This window comes from Coregonus clupeaformis, unplaced genomic scaffold, assembly GCF_020615455.1.
Source record: "Coregonus clupeaformis isolate EN_2021a unplaced genomic scaffold, ASM2061545v1 scaf0707, whole genome shotgun sequence".
Taxonomy (NCBI): domain Eukaryota; kingdom Metazoa; phylum Chordata; class Actinopteri; order Salmoniformes; family Salmonidae; genus Coregonus; species Coregonus clupeaformis.
Window position 1 is genome coordinate 11,741 of NW_025534162.1, and position 26,088 is coordinate 37,828.

Consider the following 26,088-nt stretch of genomic DNA (forward strand, 5'->3'; position numbering starts at 1 on the left):
GCTAGTAATGCAGGTGTAGAAGCACGGTGGCTAAGAAAAACTCCCTAGAAAGGCAAAACCTAGGAAGAAACTAGAGAGGAACCAGGCTATATGAGGGGGTGGCCAGTCCTCTTCTGGCTCGTGCCGGGGTGGAGATTATAACAGAACCATGCCAAGATGTTCAAAAATGTTCATAAGTGACAAGCATGGTCAAATAATAATCAGGAATAAATCTCAGTTGGCTTTTTCATAGCACGATCATTAGAGTTTAAAACAGCAGGTCTGGGACAGGTAGGGGGTTCCATAACCGCAGGCAGAACAGTTTAAACTGGAATAGCAGCAAGGCCAGGCGGATTGGGGACAGCAAGGAGTCACCACGGCCGGTCAGGTGTGGTCCTAAGGGCTCCAGGTCTCTCAGTTGGCTTTTCAGCCAATCATTTAGAGTTGAAAACAGCAGGTCTGGGACAGGTAGGGGTTTCGTAGCCGCAGGCAGAACAGTTGAAACTGGAATAGCAGCAAGGCCAGGCGGACTGGGGACAGCAAGGTGTCATCATGCCCGGTAGTCCGACGTATGGTCCTAGGGCTCAGGTTCTCAGAGAGAAAGAGAGAACGAGAGAATTAGAGAGAGAGCATACTTAAATTCACACAGGACACTGGATAAGACAGGAGAAGTACTCCAGGTATAACCAACTAACCCCAGCCCGCGCCGACACATAAACTACTGCAGCATAAATACTGGAGGCTGAGACAGGAGCGGTCCCGGAGACACTGTGGCCCCATCCGAAGAAACCCCGGACAGGGGCCAAACAGGAAGGATATAACCCCACCCACTCCGCCAAAGCACAGCCCCGCACCACTAGAGGGATATCCCCAACCACCAACTTACAATCCTGAGACAAGGCCGAGTATAGCCCACAGAGGTCTCCACCACAGCACAAACCCAAGGGGGGGCCCAACCCAGACAGGAAGATCCACGTCAGTAACTCAACCCACTCAAGTGACGCCCCCTCCCAGGGACGGCATGAAAGAGCACCAGCAAGCCAGTGACTCAGCCCCTGCAACAGGGTTAGAGGCAGAGAACCCCAGTGGAGAGAGGGGAACCGGCCCGGCAGAGACAGCAAGGGCTGTTCGTTGCTCCAGCCTTTCCGTTCACCTTCATACTCCTGGGCCAGACTACACTCAATCATATGACCTACTGAAGAGATAAGTCTTCAGTAAAGACTTAAAGGTTGAGACCGAGTCTTCTCTCACATGGGTAGGCAGACTGTTCCATAAAAATGGAGATCTATAGGAGAAACCCTGCCTCCCGCTGTTTGCTTAGAAATTCTAGGGACAATTAGGAGGCCTGCGTCTTGTGACCGTAGCGGCAGTATTGGTATGTACGGCAGGACCAACTCGGAAAGATAGGTAGGAGCAAGCCCATGTAACGCTTTATAGGTTAACAGTAAAACCTTGAAATCAGCCCTTGCCTTAACAGGAAGCTAGTGTAGGGAAGCTAGCATTGGAGTAATATGATCAAATTTCTTGGTTCTAAGGATTCTTGTAGCCGTATTTAGCACTAGCTGAAGTTTATTTAGTGCTTTATCCGGGTAGCGGAAAATAGAGCATTGCAGTAGTCTAATCTAGAAGTAACAAATGCATGGATTAATTTTTTCTGCATCATTTTTGGACAGAAAATTTCTGATTTTTGCAATGTTACGTAGATGGAAAAAAGCTGTCCTTGAAACAGTCTTGATATGTTCGTCAAAAGAGAGATCAGGGTCAAGAGTAACGCCTAGGTCCTTCACAGTTTTATTTGAGACGACTTTACAACCATCAAGATGAATTGTCAGATTTAACAGAAGATCTCTTTGTTTCTTGGGACCTAGAACAAGCATCTCTGTTTTGTCCGAGTTTAAAAGTAAAAGTTTTCAGCCATCCACTTCCTTATGTCTGAAACACAGGCTTCTAGCGAGGGAGCAATTTTGGGGGCTTCACCATGCTTCATTGAAATGTACAGCTGTGTGTCATCCGCATAGCAGTGAAAGTTAACATTATGTTTTGAATAACATCCCCAAGAGGTAAAATATATAGTGAAAACAATAGTGGTCCTAAACGGAACCTTGAGGAACACCGAAATGTACAGTTGATTTGTCGGAGGACAGACCATTCACAGAGACAAACTGATATCTTTCCGACAGGTAGGATCTAAACCAGGCCAGAACTTGTCCGTGTAGACCAATTTGGGTTTCCAGTCTCTCCAAAAGAATGTGGTGATCGATGGTGTCAAAGGCAGCACTAAGGTCTAGTAGCACGAGGACAGATGCAGAGCCTCGGTCTGACGCCATTAAAAGGTCATTTACCACCTTCACAAGTGCAGTCTCAGTGCTATGATGGGGTCTAAAACCAGACTGAAGCATTTCGTATACATTGTTTGTCTTCAGAAAGGCAGTGAGTTGCTGCGCAGCAGCTTTTCTAAAATTTTTGAGAGGAATGGAAGATTCGATATAGGCCGATAGTTTTTTATATTTTCCGGGTCAAGGTTTGGCTTTTTCAAGAGAGGGCTTTATCACTGCCACTTTTAGTGAGTTTGGTACACATCCGGTGGATAGAGAGCTGTTTATTATGTTCAACATAGGAGGGCCAAGCACAGGAAGCAGCTCCTTCAGCAGTTTAGTAGGAATAGGATCCAGTATGCAGCTTGAAGGTTTAGAGGCCATGATTATTTTCATCATTGTGTCAAGAGATATAGTACTAAAACACTTAAGTGTCTCTCCCGATCCCAGGCCCTCGTAGAGCTGTGCAGATCCAGGACAGCTAAGCCCCTGGAGGAATACGCAGATTCAAAGAGGAGTCCGTAATTTGCTTTCTAATGGTCATGATCTTTTCCTCAAAGAAGTTCATGAATTTATCACTGCTGAAGTGAAAACCATCCTCTCTTGGGGAATGCTGCTTTTTGGTTAGCTGCCAGTATCAAAAAGAAATTTTGGATTGTTCTTATTTTCCTCGATTAATTTGGAAAAGTAGGATGATCGAGCAGCAGTGAGGGCTCTTCGGTACTGCACGCTGTCTTTCCAAGCTAGTCGGAAGACTTCCAGTTTGGTGTGGCGCCATTTCCGTTCCAATTTCCTGGAAGCTTGCTTCAAAGCTCGGGTATTTTCTGTATACCGAGGAGCTAGTTTCTTATGACAAATGTTTTTCGTTTTTAGGGGTGCGGCTGCATCTAGGGTATTGTGCATGGTTAAATTGAGTTCCTCAGTTAAGTGGTTAACTGATTTTTGTCCTCTGACGTCCTTGGGTAGGCAGAAGGAGTCTGGAAGGGCATCAATGAATTTTGTGTGTTGTCTGAGAATTTATAGCACGACTTTTGATGCTCCTTGGTTGGGGTCTGAGCAGATTATTTGTTGCGGCAAACGTAATAAAATGGTGGTCCGATAGTCCAGGATTTTGTGGAAAAACATTAAGATCTACAACATTTATTCCATGGGACAAAACTAGGTCCAGAGTATGACTGTGGCAGTGAGTAGGTCCAGAGACATGTTGGACAAAACCCACTGAGTCGATAATGGCTCCGAAAGACTTTTGGAGTGGGTCTGTGGACTTCTCCATGTGAATATTAAAATCACCAAAAATTAGAATATGATCTGCTATGACTACAAGGTCTGATAGGAATTCAGGGAAACTCAGAGAGGAACGCTGTATTGGCCCAGGAGGCCTGTAAACAGTAGCTATAAAAAGTGATTGAGTAGGCTGCATAGATTTCATGACTAGAAGCTCGAAAGATGAAAACGTCATTTTTTTTTGTAAATTGAAATTTGCTATCGTAAATGTTAGCAACACCTCCGCCTTTGCGGGATGCACGGGGAATATGGTCACTAGTGTAACCAGGAGGTGAGGCCTCATTTAACACAGCAAATTCATCAGGCTTAAGCCATGTTTCAGTCAGGCCAATCACATCAAGATTATGATCAGTGATTAGTTCATTGACTATGACTGCCTTTGAAGTGAGGGATCTAACATTAAGTAACCCTATTTTGAGATGTGAGGTATCACGATCTCTTTCAATAATGGCAGGAATGGAGGAGGTCTTTATCCTAATAAGATTGCTGGGTGAACACCACCATGTTTAGTTTTGCCCAACCTAGGTCGAGGCACAGACACAGTCTCAATGGGTATGGCTGAGCTGACTACACTGACTATGCTATTGGCAGACTCCACTAAGCTGGCAGGTTGGCTAACAGCCTGCTGCCTGGCCTGCACCCTATTTCACTGTGGGGCTAGAGGAGTTAGAGCCCTATCTATGTTGGTAGATAAGAGGAGAGCACCCCTCCAGTTAGGGATGGAGTCCGTCACTCCTCAGCAGGTCAGGCTTGATCCTGTTTGTGGGTGAGTCCCAGAAAGAGGGCCAATTATCCACAAATGTTATCTTTTGGGAGGGGCAGAAAACAGTTTTCAACCAGCGATTGAGTGCTGAGACTCTGCGTAGAGCTCGTCACTTCCCCTAACTGGGAGGGGGGCCAGAGACAATTACTCGATGCCGACACATCTTTCTAGCTGATTTACACGCCGAAGCTATGTTGCACTTGGTGACCTCTGACTGTTTCATCCTAACATCGTTGGTGCCGAAGCGTGAATAGCAACAATATCTCTATACTCTCTACACTCGCCAGTTTTAGCTTTAGCCAGCACCATCTTTAGATTAGCCTTAACGTGGTAGGCCCTGCCCCTGGTAAACAGTGGTAGCGTGGGTGATTCGTTTTAAGTCTAATACTGCGGGTAATGGAGTCGCCAATGACTAGGGTTTTCAATTTGTCAGAGCTAATGGTGGGAGCCTTCGAGTCTCAGACCCGTTGGGAGGAGTAGAGACTAGAGAAGACTCAGACTCAGACTCCGACTCGCTACATAATGGGAAAACCGGTTGAAGGTTTCTGTCGGCTGAATGAGCGACACCGGTTTGAGCATTCCAACAGTATTTCCCTCCAGAAGCCATGAGAAAGTTGTCGGGGCGGGGACTGTGCGGGGGATTTATACTAACATTACTGTCTGTACTTACTGGTGGCACAGAAGCTGTTTCTTCCTTTCCTACACTGATATTACCCTTGCCTAACGATTGCGTCTGAAGCTGGTAGCACAGCTATTCTGCGCCGTAAGGCGAGAATTCTCCTGTATATTATGAGTACAGCGAGTACAGCGACTGCAATTAGAAGACATCATGTTAATGTTACTACTTAGCTTCGGCTGTTGAAGATGTTGATGAACCATGTCCAGATAAAGCGTCCGGGAGAAAAAAGTTGAATAAGGGAAAAAGGTCCGATGGAAAAAAGGAAAATAACGTAAAGTTGGCAGCTAAAACGCACAGGAAAATGACTCTTCTGTCTCGGGATAAACGTCCGGGGTGAAAAAGTTTAACGAAAAAAGATGAGTGAGGACAAAACTAAAAAGTTGGTAAATTTGTTGAACACAGAGATTGATTAAACGTTTATTAAAAGTAAAACGTGAATAGTTTGTTAGGTAGCCAAGTAGCAACAAACAGCAGAGCAGCACGGAGACAATGCGGAAGCGAGACGGAAGTCACGTGGCGAGGGTGAAATGTTAATGTTTCCTCTCTCCATAAGGCTAAAGGCTTTAAGAACTGGTCTTCTAGTGCGTTGGGTACAGAGAATAAAAGGGGCTATGCTCACTTTCTTTACTCTTACAGTATTGACATCATGTCTCTGTAATTGGCCCTCAGAAACAAATGAATATCCGCTCATCTAATTTGAAAGGGGTGTGCGAAGTGATCAAGTAGTATTGTAAGAGGGTGTTAGGAAATAATTCAAATGCACGCTGTTGAGCTATTAACACGCTAATTGTGTATAGTTTCCTCTGCGTTAGCATCATAATTCTACATTGGGATGCACACACACACACTACCACCATCATTTGACTGTGTTTACTGACCCCCTCTGCTGTAGACTGCTCTCCATCTCCCTCAACCACTCTCCTTTTTGTATAGAGAATCCCCCTCTCCTTCCATTTGTCTATCCTCCCTCTCTCATCCCTCGTTCCTCATCCATCCATCCAAGCCAGCCCGTCTCTATTGTGCAAGCTCTTGTTTCGAGTGCGGAGCTCTAATGATTTATTCCTTATTTAAAAGCTGCATCTGCTATGGGTAATTGAAGGGTCCACTTCCTTTGAAGAAGACTACTGCTGATGCACACACAATCATGCACGCACACCTACACACACACGTGCGCGTACAGAGACGTAGAGACACGCACACATAAACACAGAGACACGGTCGTCACACGTTCATACACAAACACACAGCCCAACTCAAACCAGAAGAACACTGCTATGCATCTAAATGTTTTGGGCCTTTTGTCCTTACAAGAACACTTCAAAATGAAAGGAGGGGAAGAGGAGGGGAGGGGCACACGCTGGCACGCTTCCCTCAAGTGGCATCAAGATAAACCGGCAACACAATGGAATGAATGGGGAATAAATGAGTAAGCAAACTTTGCATTAGTGTAGATTATTGAAGGGTCCGTCCGTCGGTAACATCTGAAGTGCCTCAAGGAAATGTTTTAGATTCCCTTTTAGCAATCACAGACCCCAAATTGCACTTAATTTATTTTAAAGCCATTATTACCTTAGATAACAACTCGTGATGACGAACTAGTGTTGTACACACAACCATTTTCCTCCAGAAAAGCCCTTGACTTTTTCATAATTGCGATTTTCTTATGAGAGGACAAATTTAACTGATACAATACGACTTTATTCCTCCCCTCAGATTGTGCATAATTGCATATGATTGGAGCAATTATAATCGTATTGACCATGAACAAGTCACAGTGCTGTCGTCATGGTTATGTCACCAATAAAGGTGAATTTGAATACAGTATAGCCTAGTGAATACAGTGGCTAGCTATTCAACATCACAATGTTAGTCCAGTGTGGGGATGATCCACTATATATTTGCTACTTTTATTATTTCACATTTAGTCTGCCCTCGGCTCGTAAATTATCTGAATCAACTATCAGACATATTGATCAACCTGATTTATTGTAGAAGTAATTAATCTAAAAGGCACATTAACATTTTAATTACATTTTACATTTACGTCATTTAGCAGACGCTCTTATCCAGAGCGACTTACAAATAGTGCTCATGGTCATACAGTACATGTTTTTATCTGCTTTCATTCGAGACTAATATTATTTCCCCACACAATTCAGATTAAATACTTAGCCTTCTGGGGACCTCTGAATGCAGAGGGAAACAAATCACTCTTGCGCACTGCTCTCCATAGAGGGAGGATACGTTTTCCTTTCGGGCCTACCCTCTGGTAAAGCGTTGCGGATTCCATTCCTTAACTCAATTCAAGATATTTATTTAGGTAATTCGCCATACTGCATATGAAGTGAAGTGTCATAAGAGGATTGAGAAGATGAGTGAGTCTCAGACCCCGTCTCTGTAAGCTGTGTGTGTGTGTGTGTGTGTGTGTGTGTGTGTGTGTGTGTGTGTGCGCGCGTGCACCCACTACGCTACATTAGGAAACCCTCTACTTTTTCATTTTCCAATCTAAACAGTGCTGTAGGATATGAGGAATCGAAGCACAGAATAGAGCAGTAACATTATGAGTAGTTATGACCCTTGATAGTCGTATTTCATCTTAGCGGTCGTCTTGGTAACTTGAGGGGCTGGAGGGTGTGTGTGGAAAAGGTAATGCATCTTTGATTGAGAATGAAGTAGTGTGTGAGAGGGTTAGCACCGCCGCTGTCAAGGCTCCATCTCATCTGGGTGCCACATGCTGTTCCTCCGCCGCCCCGGCCGCCCCTCGCTCCCCTCATCCAGACTTATTGTTTTATTCTGTCATGTATTCACTTCACGGACGGCCTAATCTAATGCGATTGAAGCCACTTACATTTTTCATAGTACACATTAGCGGTTTAGTCCTGCCTGAGTGGACCAGGTTAATGACTTTCCCTTAAGGGCACTGCCATCCTCGCCCATCATGGGACCCTCTCAGTCCTTCTTTGTGGGGTGGCTCGGAGGGCAGTGACACACTGGCACCCCTTTGATAGGTGTCGCAAAACCTATTTACTTCTGTGAATGGCCTCATTCCACTCCAAAAAGGCATTTGTCTTGTCAGTACATGACTTTGATACTGCAGTAGACAATATGTCATGTTATATTCATGGTACAGAGGTAGAGTTTGAGAATAGATATAGGCCCAGTAAATAATGCGATGTCAAATCCATATACTTACTTAGTTAGACCGCCTTTGAATTCCTCACGGAACACAGCCCATCAAATTCAAGGTAGTGCATAAATGTTTGTTTCCACCCTGTTTATGTAGTAGCACTTTAACATTTACAATTCTATTTACAGCAGTGTATAAAATATATATTTCCATTAGAGCTGGGACGATAAACCGAAAATGATCGACACCGACCATAGCGATCACTTATCGCAGGCATTTTGCTGATATTGTTCATTACGATAAGTAGCCTATACCAGAGAAATGTGAAGTTTGAAATGAAGTAATTGTGTTAATATGGGTGATTGTTAATGGGACAAGTGATGGCTACAACCATCAAACTAGTAGTAGTAGTTTAAAGAATAATTTTTACCAACTGTAGTGCACATTAATGTTATAAACTTATCGATCTATTTGTCGGTATTGCATCAGTTCATTTATTTTTGTCCAGATCACCCAGTTCAGTTTACATACTGCAAATACATAATTGTAGGGGACAGAACCACCTCAGTGTCAAACAAATCCACTTAACGGAAAGAGGGAAGTATGTGTATGCATTGACTGTGCTGTCCATGGTGCTGCATTCTGGTAGTGTGTGTGTGAGAGTGACTTATCTGTGTATGTGTGTGACTGTTCTGTGTGTGCAGTCTGTTACTGTTCTGTGTCTGGCTAGCCTTTATGTTTCCGTCTGGAACATGAAGTACTTTTTTGCACCCTTCAGATGTTGTGTTCTTCCAACATTTTAACCTTTGCGCAGAATTCCAGCCAGCGTGATCATCCCTTTGCTGGGAATCTTTTTGTTTATCCATTCAGATGTTTTCACCACTTATGTTGTTACTTCTTTTCCCCTCACCCCTTTTTTGTATTTCTCTATTTAAAACGATCCTTCTTCCCCGCGTCCCTCTCTTCCTGCCAGGTACCTGATGGACGGAGCGGAGTCCAGCTCGGAGGGGAGCGACGTAGAGGAGGATGAAGAGGGGGAGGAGGGAAAAGAGAGGAGGGTGAGGTCCTCTTAAACTGTTCCATGACCTAGCAGTAGAACATGACATTACATTATTGCCTAAGAAAAAATACATCTGCTTCAAATAATTATTCTGATTTACATAATTGTATTTGTTCTATTCCCTCCCCCGTACTGCCCTCTCCCTCGTTGGCAGACTCCACAAAAGAGGAGAGAAGAAGAACGGCAACCCACTCCCAGAAAGGCCCCCATCAAGGAAGAGGAGGATGATCTGTATGGTGGCTCCACAGACGCAGATGAACCAGGTTTGCATTATACACACCTACGATAAACTGAAATTAGCGGGATTTTGCTACACAACGTTCCTGTAGATTGTTCTAAAACTATTATTTGGGGAATGGTAATAGCCTATGCATTATGTTGATTCCTGTTATAAAAGTATCTGCCTGTCCCTGTTTCACTGTCGACTGCTGTCTCTCACTCCCCGCTGTGCGCACGGAGAAGCACAAGCATATGACCGTTGCTCAAAATGCTAATGCAGGAAACATGTAGTTTTCAAAGCAACTACAGTTCTATACTGAACAGAAATATAAACACAACATGCAACAATTTCATTGATTTTACTGAGTTACACAGTTCATGTGAGGAACTCAATCAATTGAAATAAATTAATTAGGCCCAATCTATGGATTTCACGACTGGGAATACAGAAATGCATCTGTTGGTCACAGATACCTAATAAAAAATGGGCCAAAGGATCTTGTCATGGTATTTTTTAGCATTAAAATTGCCTCGTTGTCCGTAGCTTATGCCTGCCCATACCATAACCCCACTGCCACCATGGGGCACTCTGTTCACAACTTTGACATCAGCAAACCGCTCGCCCACACAACGCCATACACGTGGTCTGTGGTTGTGATGCCGGTTGGACGTACTGCCAAATTCTCTAAAACGACATGAGAAAGGAACATTAAATTATCTGGCAACAGCTCTGGTGGACAACTCCCTCAAAACTTGAGACATCTGTGGCATTGTGTTGTGTGACAAAACTGCACATTTTAGAGTGGGCTTTTATTGTCCCCAGCACAAGGTGCACCTGTGTAATGATCATGCTGTTTAATCAGCTTCTTGATATGCCACACCTGTCAGGTGGATGGATTATCTTGGCAAAGGAGAAATGCTCACTAACAGAAATACGCTTTTTATTCATATGGATATATATATATTTTTTATAGCTCATGAAACATGGGACCAACAACTTACATGTTGCGTTTATATTTTTGTTCAGTGTTGTTAGAGGAGACTCACAGCTTTCTGTGAGTATATAATGTATTTCTCACCTCTTAATATTGAATTCATGGCACCACTTTACAGCCGGAGTAGGCTGTAGTTAGTATGGTTTTGATGCGCCTGCAGAGCGAGCGCGCCATTTGCTGTGAATAGGCCTGCATCAAATAGCCTGGACCTAGGCCTGAAAAGTTTTTCTAGGACATTAACCTAATTAATAAATTAGCCTACATGACTATCTAGCAACAATATCATATTTAGAGTTAGCAGTCTAGATAAGTGTTGAGTTCCCACTTTCTCAGGTGGTGAATAATATAGCCTATAGGCTAATATGCACAAAGATGTCGTCAAATTCTCTGAAGAGCCTAAAATAAATCTCATAATTTTGGATCCTATTTTGATAGGTTGCACATCAAAATATCAATCATGCATTTCCTGGATATGTTAGATGAAATAGCTTACTTTTTTAATCATATGCTACCATCTCAGTTGTCTTACTTGGCACTGGGGGAAAAAATCCTAGAGCCTGGCCGCAAATGTAAAGTAACTGTCCATACAACAATAAAAATAATGTTGTTATTGAGCAAAATATTTACTTTTATCGCAATATTACTTTTTGTCCATATCGCCCAGCTTTAACATACACACTGCCTAGGTTCAGAAAGACAGATTAGAATCACTGATCAACATTTATTTCAACGCATCACCAACCACTCTTGGTTTTTCCTGGGGTTGAATGTATGAATTAATTAATGCATGAATGAATGAAAACTTTAATATCTGCTTGGCAATATATGGGACATTAAAATATTATTTCATTTTTTAGTTCATTCATTTGTTCGATCGTTCATCTGATCGTTCTTTCATTCAAATGTTGTTGACAGCCTTTAATTGGAGGTCACTCCCTACGACTTCCCTGTTGAAATAAAGGTAAATAATAGTAAATAAACTTACTGCCACAGGAGATAAGCGTTGAGGAGCAACTGCTAGCTAGGGCGATATGTCTGTAGTGCAGTTAGAGGCGCTAGCAGAGTAGTCTCAAGATGTCTTACTTGATTAAGAGAGAGTCCTGCTATACCTGAGACAGAGGTGAGAGGAGGGATGAACAGATTGGGAAGAGCGTCTGCTAAATGACTAAAATGTAAATGTAAGTGGACAGCCTAGAAGGTTCTTCTATCCCGAGATTCCCGAGAAGGGGATAGAGGAACTGGAGAGATGAGCTAAGAGAGTGTTCTTTTGACTGATGGGGGGATAAAGGATTCAGAGGGTGACCATGTTTATCATCCAAAACATTGAGGCTGTAGTCAAAACAGTCAGGATCACTTCAGATATTCAGTGCAGCACTCCTTTTTAAACGAACAACAGAACAGATACTCATTTGCGTAGCGGACATTATTCTCACCACTTATTTATAAATCTGCATAAATCATTGCTGCCAGTTTTCTCGTGAGCTAATGGTGTTTTCAGCTCACAACAGACAACTACATACTTTTGATAGCAGCTGAATCACACGTGTCCGAATGAAAGGACCCTGACACAGTGTTGGAAAGGGAGGAGAAAGGAACATACTCTCTGGCCATACTCCTTTCCAGAGACTTGTTTCATCATCTTTTCCTGCAAGAGCCATTATTTCCATTTACTTTATTGCCATAAATGTTTTTCTACGACCATGTAGTGAATTAAATCGCTCGATGGGCTTAATACATTTGCTCAAGTAGCTAGCCGAGGAAGAGAGTGGGACTAACACCACTAAGACTGAAGAGGATGGAAATGAAAGAGGGTGAAATGGACAGAGGGAGCGAAGGAAGGAGGAGAGAAGTTGGGAAAAGACTGCTTTATTGGGATGGACGGATTGACAACACCGCCATTAAAAGGACAGGAAGAGAGGGATGCATGTTGAGAGGACAAGGGGAGTGAAAGGACGGAAAGAAACACTTGCGTAGAGCAATCGCTGCCGAGAGACTTGTGCATGATTCTAATTTCTATGGTAATGCGAGGCCAGGAGTAAGTGGTCCGGGCGCATTAGTGAGACGAGCACGTCTTTACTAACGCATCACATACCAAAAAACAGGAAAGGGGGAAGAAGAATGAATCGCGACTGGGTGCATCTCAATAGTCTAGAAGTAGCTTATTTTCCTTGTCTTCATCTGCACTGATTGGAAAATACATATTAACAATTTTAAGGAACTTAGCCTTTAACAAGGGCCTAAGTACATGGCCTATTTATTTTGGAAGAGCAAAGCTTAGAGAGGTATGGGTGAAGCACTTAAGTTTCTACAGCATAGTATAGACTAAGTTATGACCTGATGTAGGTTAATAAGATGGTATGCTTCTGATGAAGGTTATGTTCTTCTGATGTAATAATGTGTTATTCTTCTCCTCTCCTATCTCCCACAGAAGATGAGTCTGGCATGGACACGGAGGACGAGCTGAAAAGGTAACTAACAACATCAATGAACATGAATGGATATTATTCATATTTGACTGTAGCGGGGGTTGAAGCCATGTCCTACTACAGGACCTCTGGGTTGACAGTGCCTCTGCCCTAACGTGGTCTAAGATCTCTGTGCTATCGGAGTTGCCCAATGACAATAGGAGTTGCCCAATGACCATAGGAGTTGGCAAGACAGCACAAAGATCTGGGACCGTGCTACCTTGATCCTCTCGTTGCTCATCATGGTTATAATTACACATATGTATAATTTACCCCTCTGTTTAAGGTGGGCGTGGGTAGGTTGAAGAGAGATTGTTCTCATTTTGATTCATTAGCTGTCGGATTGCGTCGTCGTGAATGTAAAATAATTGCTGAGCTTGTTGGTGGAAATGATTTTTGTTGTAGAGCATCTATACAAGTCTAAAACTCCACCATACTGAAATGGTCTTGCGTCAAACATTTCCCTCGAGCTCTTTCAGTAATCTGAAGAAAGCGTGGGTGTTTGTTTTGTATGTGGGCAGAAATGTCTGGTTCTGTCAGTTGTATTTGTTGTGCGGCATCACAACAGAATGAACAGATGTGGTGTCTCTTCATTCAAGGACACCAGCAGAGCATCAGTCAATAGTTTCATAACCCCCCTTTTATAAACAACTTTTCTCTCTCGTCGGCAGGGTGGAGAGCGCGAGTCGGCAGAAGAAAGGAGAGAAGGAGAGAAGGGAAGTGAAGGAGGAGGACCCTTTCGGGGGATCGACGGACGAGAACACAGATGCTGAGGCCGAGGAGAACAAGCCCATCCCTGAGCTACCAGGTCTGTCTGACCTTGTCTGCCTCTCTCTGTGCAGTCTGTATAGTCTGTGCTGGCTAGCTGTGTCTGTCAGTTTGTTTGTTCTTGCTCATTGGTCATGTTATTCTAAATTACTAAAGTACTTTTCTGTCATCCACACTGGTTTTTCACGACGCTCACAAACATTAAGTTGTCAAATTGCACACAATTTCCTATCTTTTTCCCATCAGTGATGAACAATGATTACTGTAATGCTATGCAGGGGGTCTTGCTCTCATGCTGATTTATATATTTTTTTACTACCCTTTAGATTTCCTAACTGGAAAGCGATTCTTCCTCTACGGCAAGTTCCCCAACAATGACAGACGCCTACTCCTGCGGTACATCATGGCCTTCAATGGGTAAGAAGACGAAAGAGAGACTGACTACAGAATGAGAGTAGGGCAGATTTGTCCTATTACAGTAGTACTTTACTAGTACTTTTTGAGTTAATACAAGTGATCAGCGGATGAGGGCTTGTGTGTCGTTGTACCTTTGTAAAACAGTGTTTGGATCTCAAAGACGAGACGGGTAGCTTTCTCTCTCTCACTCTTTCTCTCCTCTTCTCTTCCCCTCCCATATCTCTCTCCCTCTTTCTTTGTTCCTCTCTCTCTCTCTCTTCAGGGCGGTGGAGGACTACATGAGTGAGAAGGTCCAGTTTGTCGTCACTAGCGAAGGATGGCACGACTCCTTTGAAGACGTGAGTGTGTTCTCCCTTTTCGTTTCCTCAAAAGACCTCTTGATGTTAAACACACACACACACAAATATGAGAGTGTGATACACAAGCAGGCAAGCTCACACACAGCACAAACATGATTGTGTAACACACACACACACTTATAAAGGTCTCTCATCTCTTTGTAAAGACAATGTAATGACTCCAGGAAGATAGAATGAAATCTGCTGCTAGTCATCTATGTAAAGTGCTCCATTCATAGTCTGCTCACAAAAAAGAGACAGAGAAATGCATAATGACATTTTCCCATTGAAAGGCTTGGAATTAAATACCATTGCCACTCTAGCTCCCACATGATTATCTGAAGTGAAATAAGTAGTACATTTTTCCTGGATAAATATTTATATTTTTTATTTTAAATATTACATTTTACATTTTAGTCATTTAGCAGACGCTCTTATCCAGAGCGACTTACAGTTAGTGAGTGCATAAATGTTTCATGCATACAATATCCCAAAAAGAACGGATTCTAGGACATGGATTGTTTTAGGAAAGTATTTTGAGCTGTTTACCTACCTTTTTAGTGCATCACTGATGTTTGATCTGATATTGGACGTGCGTGGTTAGTTGCCTTTTGATGTAGGTCTGTTACAGGGACATCTGTATTTCACACCAGCTCATTTGCAATGGAAAGTGCTTCTGCCAAGTCACGAGCTATTTAAATATATATGTTGTTGACCTATTTGTTGTACCATTTAAAATATTGGCTGGCAAACCCTCATGCACTCAAAGGGTTCAGTGTCTGTAGCCCTTTATTATTAAACAGATTCCCACCTCCTGACATATTTTCCCCTCTCTCTCTTTCTCTCTCCCTCTCTGCCACAGGCGCTGATGGAGAATGGTAATTTAAGCTTTGTCAAACCCACATGGATTTTTGCCATCAACGATCGACAGAAGATGCTGCCATATCAGCCCTACACTGTTGTCCCTTGAGACTTGCATTTGCCAACGTGCACACACACACAACAGTATTGTACCTGTCCAAAGGGTAGGAGAGGTGTACGTTGACGCCATAGACACTAGCTCTTTTCAGATCCCTAGGTAAATGACACCAAGCCCGTGACATTTTGCTACAAATGCCTTAACCTTACCTGAAGCCATCCAGAGAGCTGGATGAAATGGTTTCCCTACCAGAGATAGACTTATCATTACCGGTGCACAAAAAGAACTCGCCTATCTGTCTCTCTTTCAGGGCTTTTTAAAACTCACTTCACACTGTCTGTCATATTGCTCACCTCCACTACCTCAGGGTCTATGTGGAAACTCCAGTTATCACTCATGTCCTGAAAAGCCACTGGCTTTGATAGAGGGGGGTGTATTAGTGTTAGGAGCAACATAAAGAGACCTACGTGTAGCCGTAATGGCACCCTATTACATATAAAGTGCCCTATGGGCCCTGGTCAAAAGTAGTGCACTACATAGGGAATAGGGTGCCGTTGACAGATGTAAAGGTGTTCGTTAATTATTTAAGGTCACTAACACTCAAGGCCAAGGGCAACAAAATATGAATAGAAAATAAGCCCTTTGTCCTTGTTGCTAGGTAGAAATATGAAATGCACTTCAAGGATTGGTTGGTATTCCTCTCATCTTATTTTTCAACAAGTCCACTTTGACCAAATACATGGGATTGTAGTGTAATTTGTAGCATGTTATGCTGTAGAATTACGTGTACTTTTGTTTTATTAATGTTGTATGCTGTTTGAATTGTACACAGACTATTGTGTGTGAAAGTGTGAGGATCCAATAAGTCCTGTTTTTGCGTGGTTATTTTTGGAACTACAGTGGAGAAGAAAAGTATTTAGTCAGCCACCAATTGTGCAAGTTCTCCCACTTAAAAAGATGAGAGAGGCCTGTAATTTTCATCATAGGTACACGTCAACTATGACAGACAAATTGAGAGAAAAAAATCCAGAAAATCACATTGTAGGATTTTTAATGAATTTATTTGCAAATTATGGTGGAAAATAAGTATTTGGTCACCTACAAACAAGCAAGATTTCTGGCTCTCACAGACCTGTAACTTCTTCTTTAAGAGGCTCCTCTGTCCTCCACTCATTACCTGTATTAATGGCACCTGTTTGAACTTGTTATCAGTATAAAAGACACCTGTCCACAACCTCAAACAGTCACACTCCAAACTCCACTATGGCCAAGACCAAGGAGCTGTCAAAGGACACCAGAAACAAAATTGTAGACCTGCACCAGGCTGGGAAGACTGAATATGCAATAGGTAAGCTGCTTGGTTTGAAGAAATCAACTGTGGGAGCAATTATTAGGAAATGGAATACATACAAGACCACTGATAATCTCCCTCGATCTGGGGCTCCACGCAAGATCTCACCCTGTGGGGTCAAAATGATCACAAGAACGGTGAGCAAAAATCCCAGAACCACACGGGGGACCTAGTGAATGACCTGCAGAGAGCTGGGACCAAAGTAACAAAGCCTACCATCAGTAACACACTACGCCGCCAGGGACTCAAATCCTGCAGTGCCAGACGTGTCCCCCTGCTTAAGCCAGTACATGTCCAGGCCCGTCTGAAGTTTGCTAGAGTGCATTTGGATGATCCAGAAGAGGATTGGGAGAATGTCATATGGTCAGATGAAACCAAAATAGAACTTTTTGGTAAAAACTCAACTCGTCGTGTTTGGAGGACAAAGAATGCTGAGTTGCATCCAAAGAACACCATACCTACTGTGAAGTATGGGGGTGGAAACATCATGCTTTGGGGCTGTTTTTCTGCAAAGGGACCAGGACGACTGATCCGTGTAAAGGAAAGAATGAATGGGGCCATGTATCGTGAGATTTTGAGTGAAAACCTCCTTCCATCAGCAAGGGCATTGAAGATGAAACGTGGCTGGGTCTTTCAGCATGACAATGATCCCAAACACACCGCCCGGGCAACGAAGGAGTGGCTTCGTAAGAAGCATTTCAAGGTCCTGGAGTGGCCTAGCCAGTCTCCAGATCTCAACCCCATAGAAAATCTTTGGAGGGATTTGAAAGTCCGTGTTGCCCAGCGACAGCCCCAAAACATCACTGCTCTAGAGGAGATCTGCATGGAGGAATGGGCCAAAATACCAGCAACAGTGTGTGAAAACCTTGTGAAGACTTACAGAAAACGTTTGACCTGTGTCATTGCCAACAAAGGGTATATAACAAAGTATTGAGAAACTTTTGTTATTGACCAAATACTTATTTTCCACCATAATTTGCAAATAAATTCATAAAAAATCCTACAATGTGATTTTCTGGATTTTTTTTCTTCTCATTATGTCTGTCATAGTTGACATGTACCTATGATGAAAATTACAGGCCTCTCATCTTTTTAAGTGGGAGAACTTGCACAATTGGTGGCTGACTAAATACTTTTTTTCCCCACTGTATATGATGCGTGTTCATCCTTATTTTTCACGTCTAGATTTGAGATGTTTATTACAGTATCTTAGATTTGCTTTCAGATTCTTCCCAACAACAACAAAAATATTTGATTAATTAAAATAATGGATTTTAAATGAATTGCACATCGTGTTTTTATTGATGAACTAGACATATTGAAGCTGATTTGATTGGACACCATCCTCCTTTCCTCTATTCATAATATCTGTAACCCTTAGCTGTTTCCATCCCCCATTCTCTATCATCTCTGCCCCCCTCCCCTCTCTTCCTCTAATCAGTTCTCCCCATGTTTTCCTCCCCTGAGCATCTGGGTCCGCTGCTCTCCAGTCAAGGGGATTAGAGTAATGGAAGAAGAGCGAGAGAGGAGAGGAGAGAAAATAAGTTGAAATACTTCATTCCATTTGGAGCCCCAGATTGATTCATAGATGTTTCAAAAGCTTTTATTCATTGTATGGTCTCACATTCCTTTGACATATTTTGCATGTCCTTGAAATAGAGAGACAGGTAGATCTGAGAGTTTGGCATTGTGCAAAGTAAGGCCCTTTTCAGGTCATAGTGTTCACTATTCAGGGCACCTTATTCACAGTCTCATGGACTATGTTCCTATTCTCCAACCTTTTCCTGAAGTGTGCACTTGCACACTCCCTGTCACGGATTTTAAAGCATAGGATTGGTGTAAACATTGGCTGGAAGGAGTTTACACCATTGTAAAATCCATGCGAGAAAGTGTGTGAGTGCACACTTTGGAAGAAGGGTAAAGAATTGGGACATTCTGTGTAGATCATATTATGCTCCCAGTGAGGGACAATGGTGAGGGCTTTGTGCATGGAACAAACCAGCAGTCATGATCATTTTGAATGAGTCATTTACTGAGGTACTGTAATTGGATGAAGGGTTTTTGATTTGTACCTAATTTGTTCAAAGTTCAAGTAGCAGAGAAACATGATAGACAGAGAGAGGCTTAATGGTCTGATTCAATGGAGATGGTTTAATAACCTTTCCAGATAGTGTGCTGTCTTATCATCTTAACTTCTAAGGCAGCGGTAGGCAACTAGATTCAGCCGCGGACCGATTTTTGTCAGAGCTGATGATCTGGGGCCGCAACATAATTATAATAATTTGTACACTGCAAATTGACAAAGTAAGCCCAAAAATATATATTTTAAATAAAGTAATAATTTCATACCTTGATTCCATTGAGACATGATCACATACTGTATGTCTATTTTTATTTGTGGGAACAGATTTCCTAAATTAAACATCCTGCTGATTTTAGGAGGATTACCCGTTTATGCTTTGATGAAGCGTATACATTTTCCCTTCGAATTGTCTTCCCCGTCTCATTTCTCTCTGATCTCTATTGCTTCTGCTCATTGCGAGCGCTGCCAAACGTATATGGATGATTTTAATTTGTCGCACAATTAGAGAGCTTTAGAGCTTTTTACCCTCACAGTTCATTTGTTTTCATCTCTGTTTTTTTTTTCTGAATAGGCTTCATCAAGATAAGTGAGCGTCTCGTCTCCTAAAGACCACACACACACACACACACACACACTGCTCACTGGATCTGACCCTAGGAACCTCTAACAAGAGGGGAGTGGGGAAGAGAGAGAGGGAGGGTACCGCTAAATCACTTGGAGGAACAGACAGAGCGTGAACCAGAGAGGGGTGGAGAGAGGAAGGGATTTACTGCTGGAACACTCATTGAGGAGTAAAGGGAGTGAGTGTGTTGCATGTTATTGAGGAGTAGAGGGAGTGAGCGTGTTGCATGTTATAGAGGTTGAGGTGTGAGCTCTGACAGGAGAGGGTTAGCAGGCTCAGAGCAGACGGAGTGGTGACATTGACTGATTCACTCTGCTGTCATTTTAGATTTTATTTCCATTTTAGTCATATAGCAAATGCTCTTATTCAGAGCGGCTTACAGTAAGTAGTTAGTGCATACATTTTCAAACTGTTTGCTGTCTATTGCAATTTTCTGTTTGGAGGGAATGGGACTGACTACCACTACAGCCGAGTGAGGGTAAGTTGCAGTTTAACCTACTTGTTTTATTAATAATTTAATCGCTATTTGGGTTACCTGTCTTTCTGTATTTATATGTTACCTGGTGTGTGTCTGCCTGCCTGTCTATTTGTGTGTGTGTGTGTGTGTGTGTGTGTGTGTGTGTGTACTTGTGCCCACATGAATAGTCAGTCCAAAAATAATCACTCAATGAATAAAAGATGCTGAGGATGTTGTACTTACACATGTAGAGTAGTAGTTTGATCTCTCTTCAATGTGACTTACAGTGCATTTGGAAAGTATTCAGACCCCTTCCCTTTTTCCACATTTTGTTACGTTACAGCCTTAATCTGAAATTGATTAAATAAAAAATATTCCTCATCAATCTGCACACAATAGCCCATAACGACAAAGCGAACAGTTTTTTAGAAATGTTTGCAAATGTATAAAAAAATAAAAAACAGAAATACCTTATTTACATAAGTATTCAGACCCTTTGCTATGAGACTTGAAATTGAGCTCAGGTGCATCCTGTTTCCATTGATCATCCTTGAGATGTTTCTACAACTTGATTGGAGTCCACCTGTGGTCAATTCAATTGATTGGACATGATTTGGAAAGGCACACACCTGTCTATATAAGGTCACACAGTTGACAGTGCATGTCAGAGCATAAAACAAGCCATGGGTTGAAGGAATTGTCTGTAGAGCTCCGAGACAGGATTGTGTCGAGCCACAGATCTGGGGAAGGATACCCTGCATTGAAGGTCCCCAAGAACACAGTTGCCTCCATCATTCTTAAATGGAAGAAGCTTGGAACCACCAAGACTCTTCCTATAGCTGACTGCCGGGCAAAACTGAGAAATCGGTTTGGGCCTTGGTCAGAGGGCCTTGGTCAGGGAGGTGACCAAGAACCCGATGGTTACTCTAACAGAGTTCCAGAGTTCCTCTGTGGAGAAGGGAGAACCTTCCAGAAGGACAACCATCTCTGCAGCACTCCACCAATCAGGCCATTATGGTAGAGTGGCCTGACGGAAGCCACTCCTCAGTAAAAGGCACATGACAGCCCGCTTGCAGTTTTCCAAAAGGCACCTAAAGGACTCTGACCATGAGAAACAAGATTATCTGGTCTGATGAAACCAACATTGAACTCTTTGGCCTGAATGCCAAGCGTCTGGAGGAAACATGGCACCATCCCTACAGTGAAGCATGATGGTGGTAGCATCATGCTGTGGTGATGTTTTTCAGTGGCAGGGACTGGAAGACTAGTCAGGATAGAGGGAAAGATGAACGGAGCAAAGTAAAGAGAGATTCTTGAGTGCTCAGGACCTGAAACTGGGGCAAAGGTTCACCTTCCAACAGGAAAACGACCCTAAGCACACAGCCAAGACAACGCAGGAGTGGTTTCATGACAAGTCTCTGAATGTCCTTGAGTGGCCCAGCCAGAGCCCGGACTTGAAACCGATTTAACATATCTGGAGAGACCTGAAAATAGCTGTGCAGCGACGCTCCCCATCCAACCTGACAGAGCTTAAAAGGATCTGCAGAGTAGAATGGGAGAAACTCCCCAAATACAGGTGTGCCAAGCTTGTAGTGTCATACCCAAGAGGACTCGAGGCTGTAATCGCTGCCAAAGGCGCTTCAACAAAGTACTGAGTAAAGGGTCTGAATACTTATGTAAATGTGATATTTCCATTTTTAAAAAAATGTTTTACATTTGAACAAAATTATAACCTGTTTTTGCTTTGTCATTATGGTGTATTGTGTGTAGATTGATGAGGGGGGAAAAAAACTATTTAATCAATTTTAGAATAAGGCTGTAACTTAAAAAAATATGAAGGGGTCTGAATACTTTCCGAATGTACTGTATTACGTTTTTTTTAACGTTTCCCTTCACATAGTATGAAAAATGTATGCACTCACTAACTGTAAGTCGCTCTGGATAAGAGCATCTGCTAAATGACTAAAATGTAAATGTAAATATCTGGAAGTCCTCAACTTTCCATTTGATCTTAACTTCTCGTTCCCCTCTTCTTCCTTGTGGTTTGAGCTCTGACAATGATTCTGTCTGTTTCGGTATCCTTATCTTTCCCACAGTTTATCTCAATATAGAGTAAGTCATTTCCATGAGCACTCTTGGTCACCTGTCCCTCTCTCTCATGATCTTTTGCTATAAGTGATCGTACTACCACAAACACACACTCAGACACACGCCCCCTGAGTGTGGCTGATCAAATGGGTCGTCGTCACCAAAGCACTCGCATTACATTAGAGGGCTAGGGCTCTACTGAACAAGCTGTTCATTCATTCATGCACATATGGTGGATTTACAATGAAAGCTTGAGAATTAGCTGCAGCAGGAGATGGGTAGTTCAGGAACTAGCACTTTAGAATGTCAGGTAGCAGGACTGCATCCCAGCAGGAGCTTAGAAAACCCTTTGAGAGTGGTCAACTCACCTAGAAAGACGAATGGGATTAAATACACCACTGTTTGGTATAATGACTGAATACATTGTTAAGTCTTGTAATGAGTCCAGGGTCTGTATGTATCAAACGTCTGAGTCGGCGTGCTTATGTAGGATCAGTTTAGCCTTTTAGAACATAATAAGATTGCATGGCTAGGGCAGAACTGGTCCTAGATGCTTGATGCACCAGAGTTTCTGCTTCTAAACATAGACAAGACAAGTACTTTATTAGTCCATCAATAAATTGTTTTTGCCCTGCTCCCAACCGCCCAGACACAAAACACACACCACACATTGGGGGCAGCACAGGGTCAGCCTCAGTGCAACTCCCCTGGAGACATGTATGGGTTAAGTGCCTTGCTCAAGGGCACAATGATAGGAGGTGGTACCTGGGATCTGAAAGGAGCAGCTTTCCGTCTGCCAGATCAGGTTGGCAGATAAGGGTGATGATGATTGTAATATCCTGGAAACAGTCTTTAAATTTGTATACTGTAGAACTATGTTTCGTTTTGGGTAGCATGAAGCATTGATACACTTTTAATCCCCACCCCTAACCCACATGAAGCCTCTTGCCAGGCCGTCATTGTAAATACAAAAATAAATCTTAATTGACATGCCTGGTAAAATAAAGGTAAAATAAATTGTTTTTCCAGAGCTGATCATGGTCTTAATAAGCAGTGAGAGGAATAGTAGATCATGGAGCGCTGTGAGTCTGAAAGAAGTGAGGGATTTAAAATATACTATTCAGTTAGTCAGTATTTATTCATTCATTCATTCATTTCCCAACAACTCTCAGTGGTGGGATGATAATGCGGCAGCCAGCCCAGCCACTACACTGAGTCCATCCTCCAGCCTCTCTCAACACTGACGATTTATTCATGCTGCTCAATTTCCTCCCTTTCACTCAATTTTTTAAATTTTTTAATTTTTTAGGGGGTAGATCAGCTTTAATATTGCAGATAGATTGTAACTTCCATCAATGTACAGTGGGGAAAAAAGTATTTAGTCAGCCACCAATTGTGCAAGTTCTCCCACTTAAAAAGATGAGAGAGGCCTGTAATTTTCATCATAGGTACACGTCAACTATGACAAACATAATGAGAAAAAAATATCCAGAAAATCACATTGTAGGATTTTTAATGAATTTATTTGCAAATTATGGTGGAAAATAAGTATTTGGTCAATAACAAAAGTTTCTCAATACTTTGTTATATACCCTTTGTTGGCAATGACACAGGTCAAACATTTTCTGTAAGTCTTCACAAGATTTTCACACACTGTTGCTGGTATTTTGGCCCATTCCTCCATGCAGATCTCCTCTAGAGCAGTGATGTTTTGGGGCTGTCACTGGGCAACACAGACTTTCAACTTCCTCCAAAGATTTTCTATGGGGTTGAGATCTGGAGACTGGCTAGGCCACTCCAGGACCTTGAAATGCGGTGTGTTTGGGATCATTGTCATGCTGAAAGACCCAGCCACGTTTCATCTTCAATGCCCTTGCTGATGGAAGGAGGTTTTCACTCAAAATCTCACGATACATGGCCCCATTCATTCTTTCCTTTACACGGATCAGTCGTCCTGGTCCCTTTGCAGAAAAACAGCCCCAAAGCATGATGTTTCCACCCCCATGCTTCACAGTAGGTATGGTGTTCTTTGGATGCAACTCAGCATTCTTTGTCCTCCAAACACGACGAGTTGAGTTTTTACCAAAAAGTTCTATTTTGGTTTCATCTGACCATATGACATTCTCCCAATCCTCTTCTGGATCATCCAAATGCACTCTAGCAAACTTCAGACGGGCCTGGACATGTACTGGCTTAAGCAGGGGGACACGTCTGGCACTGCAGGATTTGAGTCCCTGGCGGCGTAGTGTGTTACTGATGGTAGGCTTTGTTACTTTGGTCCCAGCTCTCTGCAGGTCATTCACTAGGTCCCCCGTGTGGTTCTGGGATTTTTGCTCACCGTTCTTGTGATCATTTTGACCCCACGGGGTGAGATCTTGCGTGGAGCCCCAGATCGAGGGAGATTATCAGTGGTCTTGTATGTCTTCCATTTCCTAATAATTGCTCCCACAGTTGATTTCTTCAAACCAAGCTGCTAACCTATTGCAGATTCAGTCTTCCCAGCCTGGTGCAGGTCTACAATTTTGTTTCTGGTGTCCTTTGACAGCTCTTTGGTCTTGGCCATAGTGGAGTTTGGAGTGTGACTGTTTGAGGTTGTGGACAGGTGTCTTTTATACTGATAAAGTTCAAACAGGTGCCATTAATACAGGTAACGAGTGGAGGACAGAGGAGCCTCTTAAAGAAGAAGTTACAGGTCTGTGAGAGCCAGAAATCTTGCTTGTTTGTAGCCCAGCGACAGCCCCAAAACATCACTGCTCTAGAGGAGATCTGCATGGAGGAATGGGCCAAAATACCAGCAACAGTGTGTGAAAACCTTGTGAAGACTTACAGAAAACGTTTGACCTGTGTCATTGCCAACAAAGGGTATATAACAAAGTATTGAGAAACTTTTGTTATTGACCAAATACTTATTTTGTGACTACAATGTGATTTTCAGGATTTTTTTTCCTCAATTTGTCTGTCATAGTTGACGTGTACCTATGATGAAAATTACAGGCCTCTCTCATCTTTTTAAGTGGGAGAACTTGCACAATTGGTGGCTGACTAAATACTTTTCTTCCCCACTGTAATTGTCTGCATCACTTCCAATCCAACCTCCCTGACCAAAGCCCTTTTTTTTCTCTCGCAAATATGTATATATATATATATATATATATATATATACATACATTTCCTTTTTTTTATATATATATCCCTTTATTACTTTCCAACCCCACCACCCCTTCCCTAATTGGAGTAAACTAGTGAACAACAATGCTTAGGCCTCTACTTCCAGTTTATACAGTTGAAGTCAGAAGTTTACATACACTTAGTCATTAAAACTTGTTTTTCAACCACTCCACAAATGTCTTGTTAACAAACCATAGTTTTGGCAAGTCGGTTAGGACATCTACTTTGTGCATGACACAAGTCATTTTTCCAATAATTGTTTACAGACAGATTATTTCACTGTATCACAATTCCAGTGGGTCAGAAGTTAAGTTGACTGTGCCTTTAAACAGCTTGGAAAATTCCAGAAAATGATGTCATGGCTTTAGAAGCTTCTGATAGGCTAATTGACATCATTTGAGTCAATTGGAGGTGTACCTGTGGATGTATTTCAAGGCCTACCTTCAAACTCAGTGCCTCTTTGCTTGACATCATGGGAAAATCAAAAGAAATCAGCGAAGACCTCAGAAAGAAAATTGTAGACCTCCACAAGTCTGGTTCATCCTTGGGAGCAATTTCCGAACGCCTGAAGGTACCACGTTCATCTGTACAAACAATAGTACGCAGCCGTCATACCGCTCAGGAAGGAGACGCGTTCTGTCTCCTAGAGATGAACGTACCTTGGTGCGAAAAGTGCAAATCAATCCCAAAACAACAGCAAAGGACCTTGTGAAGATGCTGGAAGAAACAGGTACAAAAGTATATATATCCACAGTAAAACAAGTCCTATATCAACATAACCTTAATGGCCGCTCAGCAGGGAAGAAGCCACTGCTCTAAAACCGCCATAAAAAAGCCAGACTATGGTTTACAACTGCACATGGGGACAAAGATTGTACTTTTTGGAGAAATGTCCTCTGGTCTGATGAAACAAAAATAGAACTGTTTGGCCATAATGACCACCGTTATGTTTGGAGGAAAAAGGGGGACGCTTGCAAGCTGAAGAACACCA

The 26,088-nt window shown here is 42.6% G+C and overlaps 1 protein-coding gene across 1 annotated transcript; it reads left to right on the forward strand.

The window, feature by feature from the left end:
• The first annotated feature begins 9,125 nt into the window (after nt 1-9,125).
• On the forward strand, nt 9,126-16,123 carry LOC123485479 (DNA repair protein XRCC1-like). Its single transcript, XM_045216428.1, has 7 exons — nt 9,126-9,205; nt 9,362-9,470; nt 12,850-12,889; nt 13,558-13,694; nt 13,981-14,071; nt 14,334-14,409; nt 15,272-16,123. Exons 1-7 carry the CDS (start codon nt 9,128-9,130, stop codon nt 15,377-15,379), a joined length of 639 nt encoding a protein of 212 aa, XP_045072363.1. The 5' UTR covers nt 9,126-9,127; the 3' UTR covers nt 15,380-16,123.
• The last annotated feature ends 9,965 nt before the right edge of the window (nt 16,124-26,088 follow it).

Excerpts from the sequence above, each read along its gene's own strand:
- LOC123485479 (XM_045216428.1), top strand. The coding sequence starts at position 9,128 with ATGGACGGAGCGGAGTCCAGCTCGGAGGGGAGCGACGTAGAGGAGGAT. Across the intron at positions 9,471-12,849 it reads CACAGACGCAGATGAACCAG|AAGATGAGTCTGGCATGGAC; the intron begins GTTTGCATTATA and ends TATCTCCCACAG. Across the intron at positions 13,695-13,980 it reads GCCCATCCCTGAGCTACCAG|ATTTCCTAACTGGAAAGCGA; the intron begins GTCTGTCTGACC and ends ACTACCCTTTAG.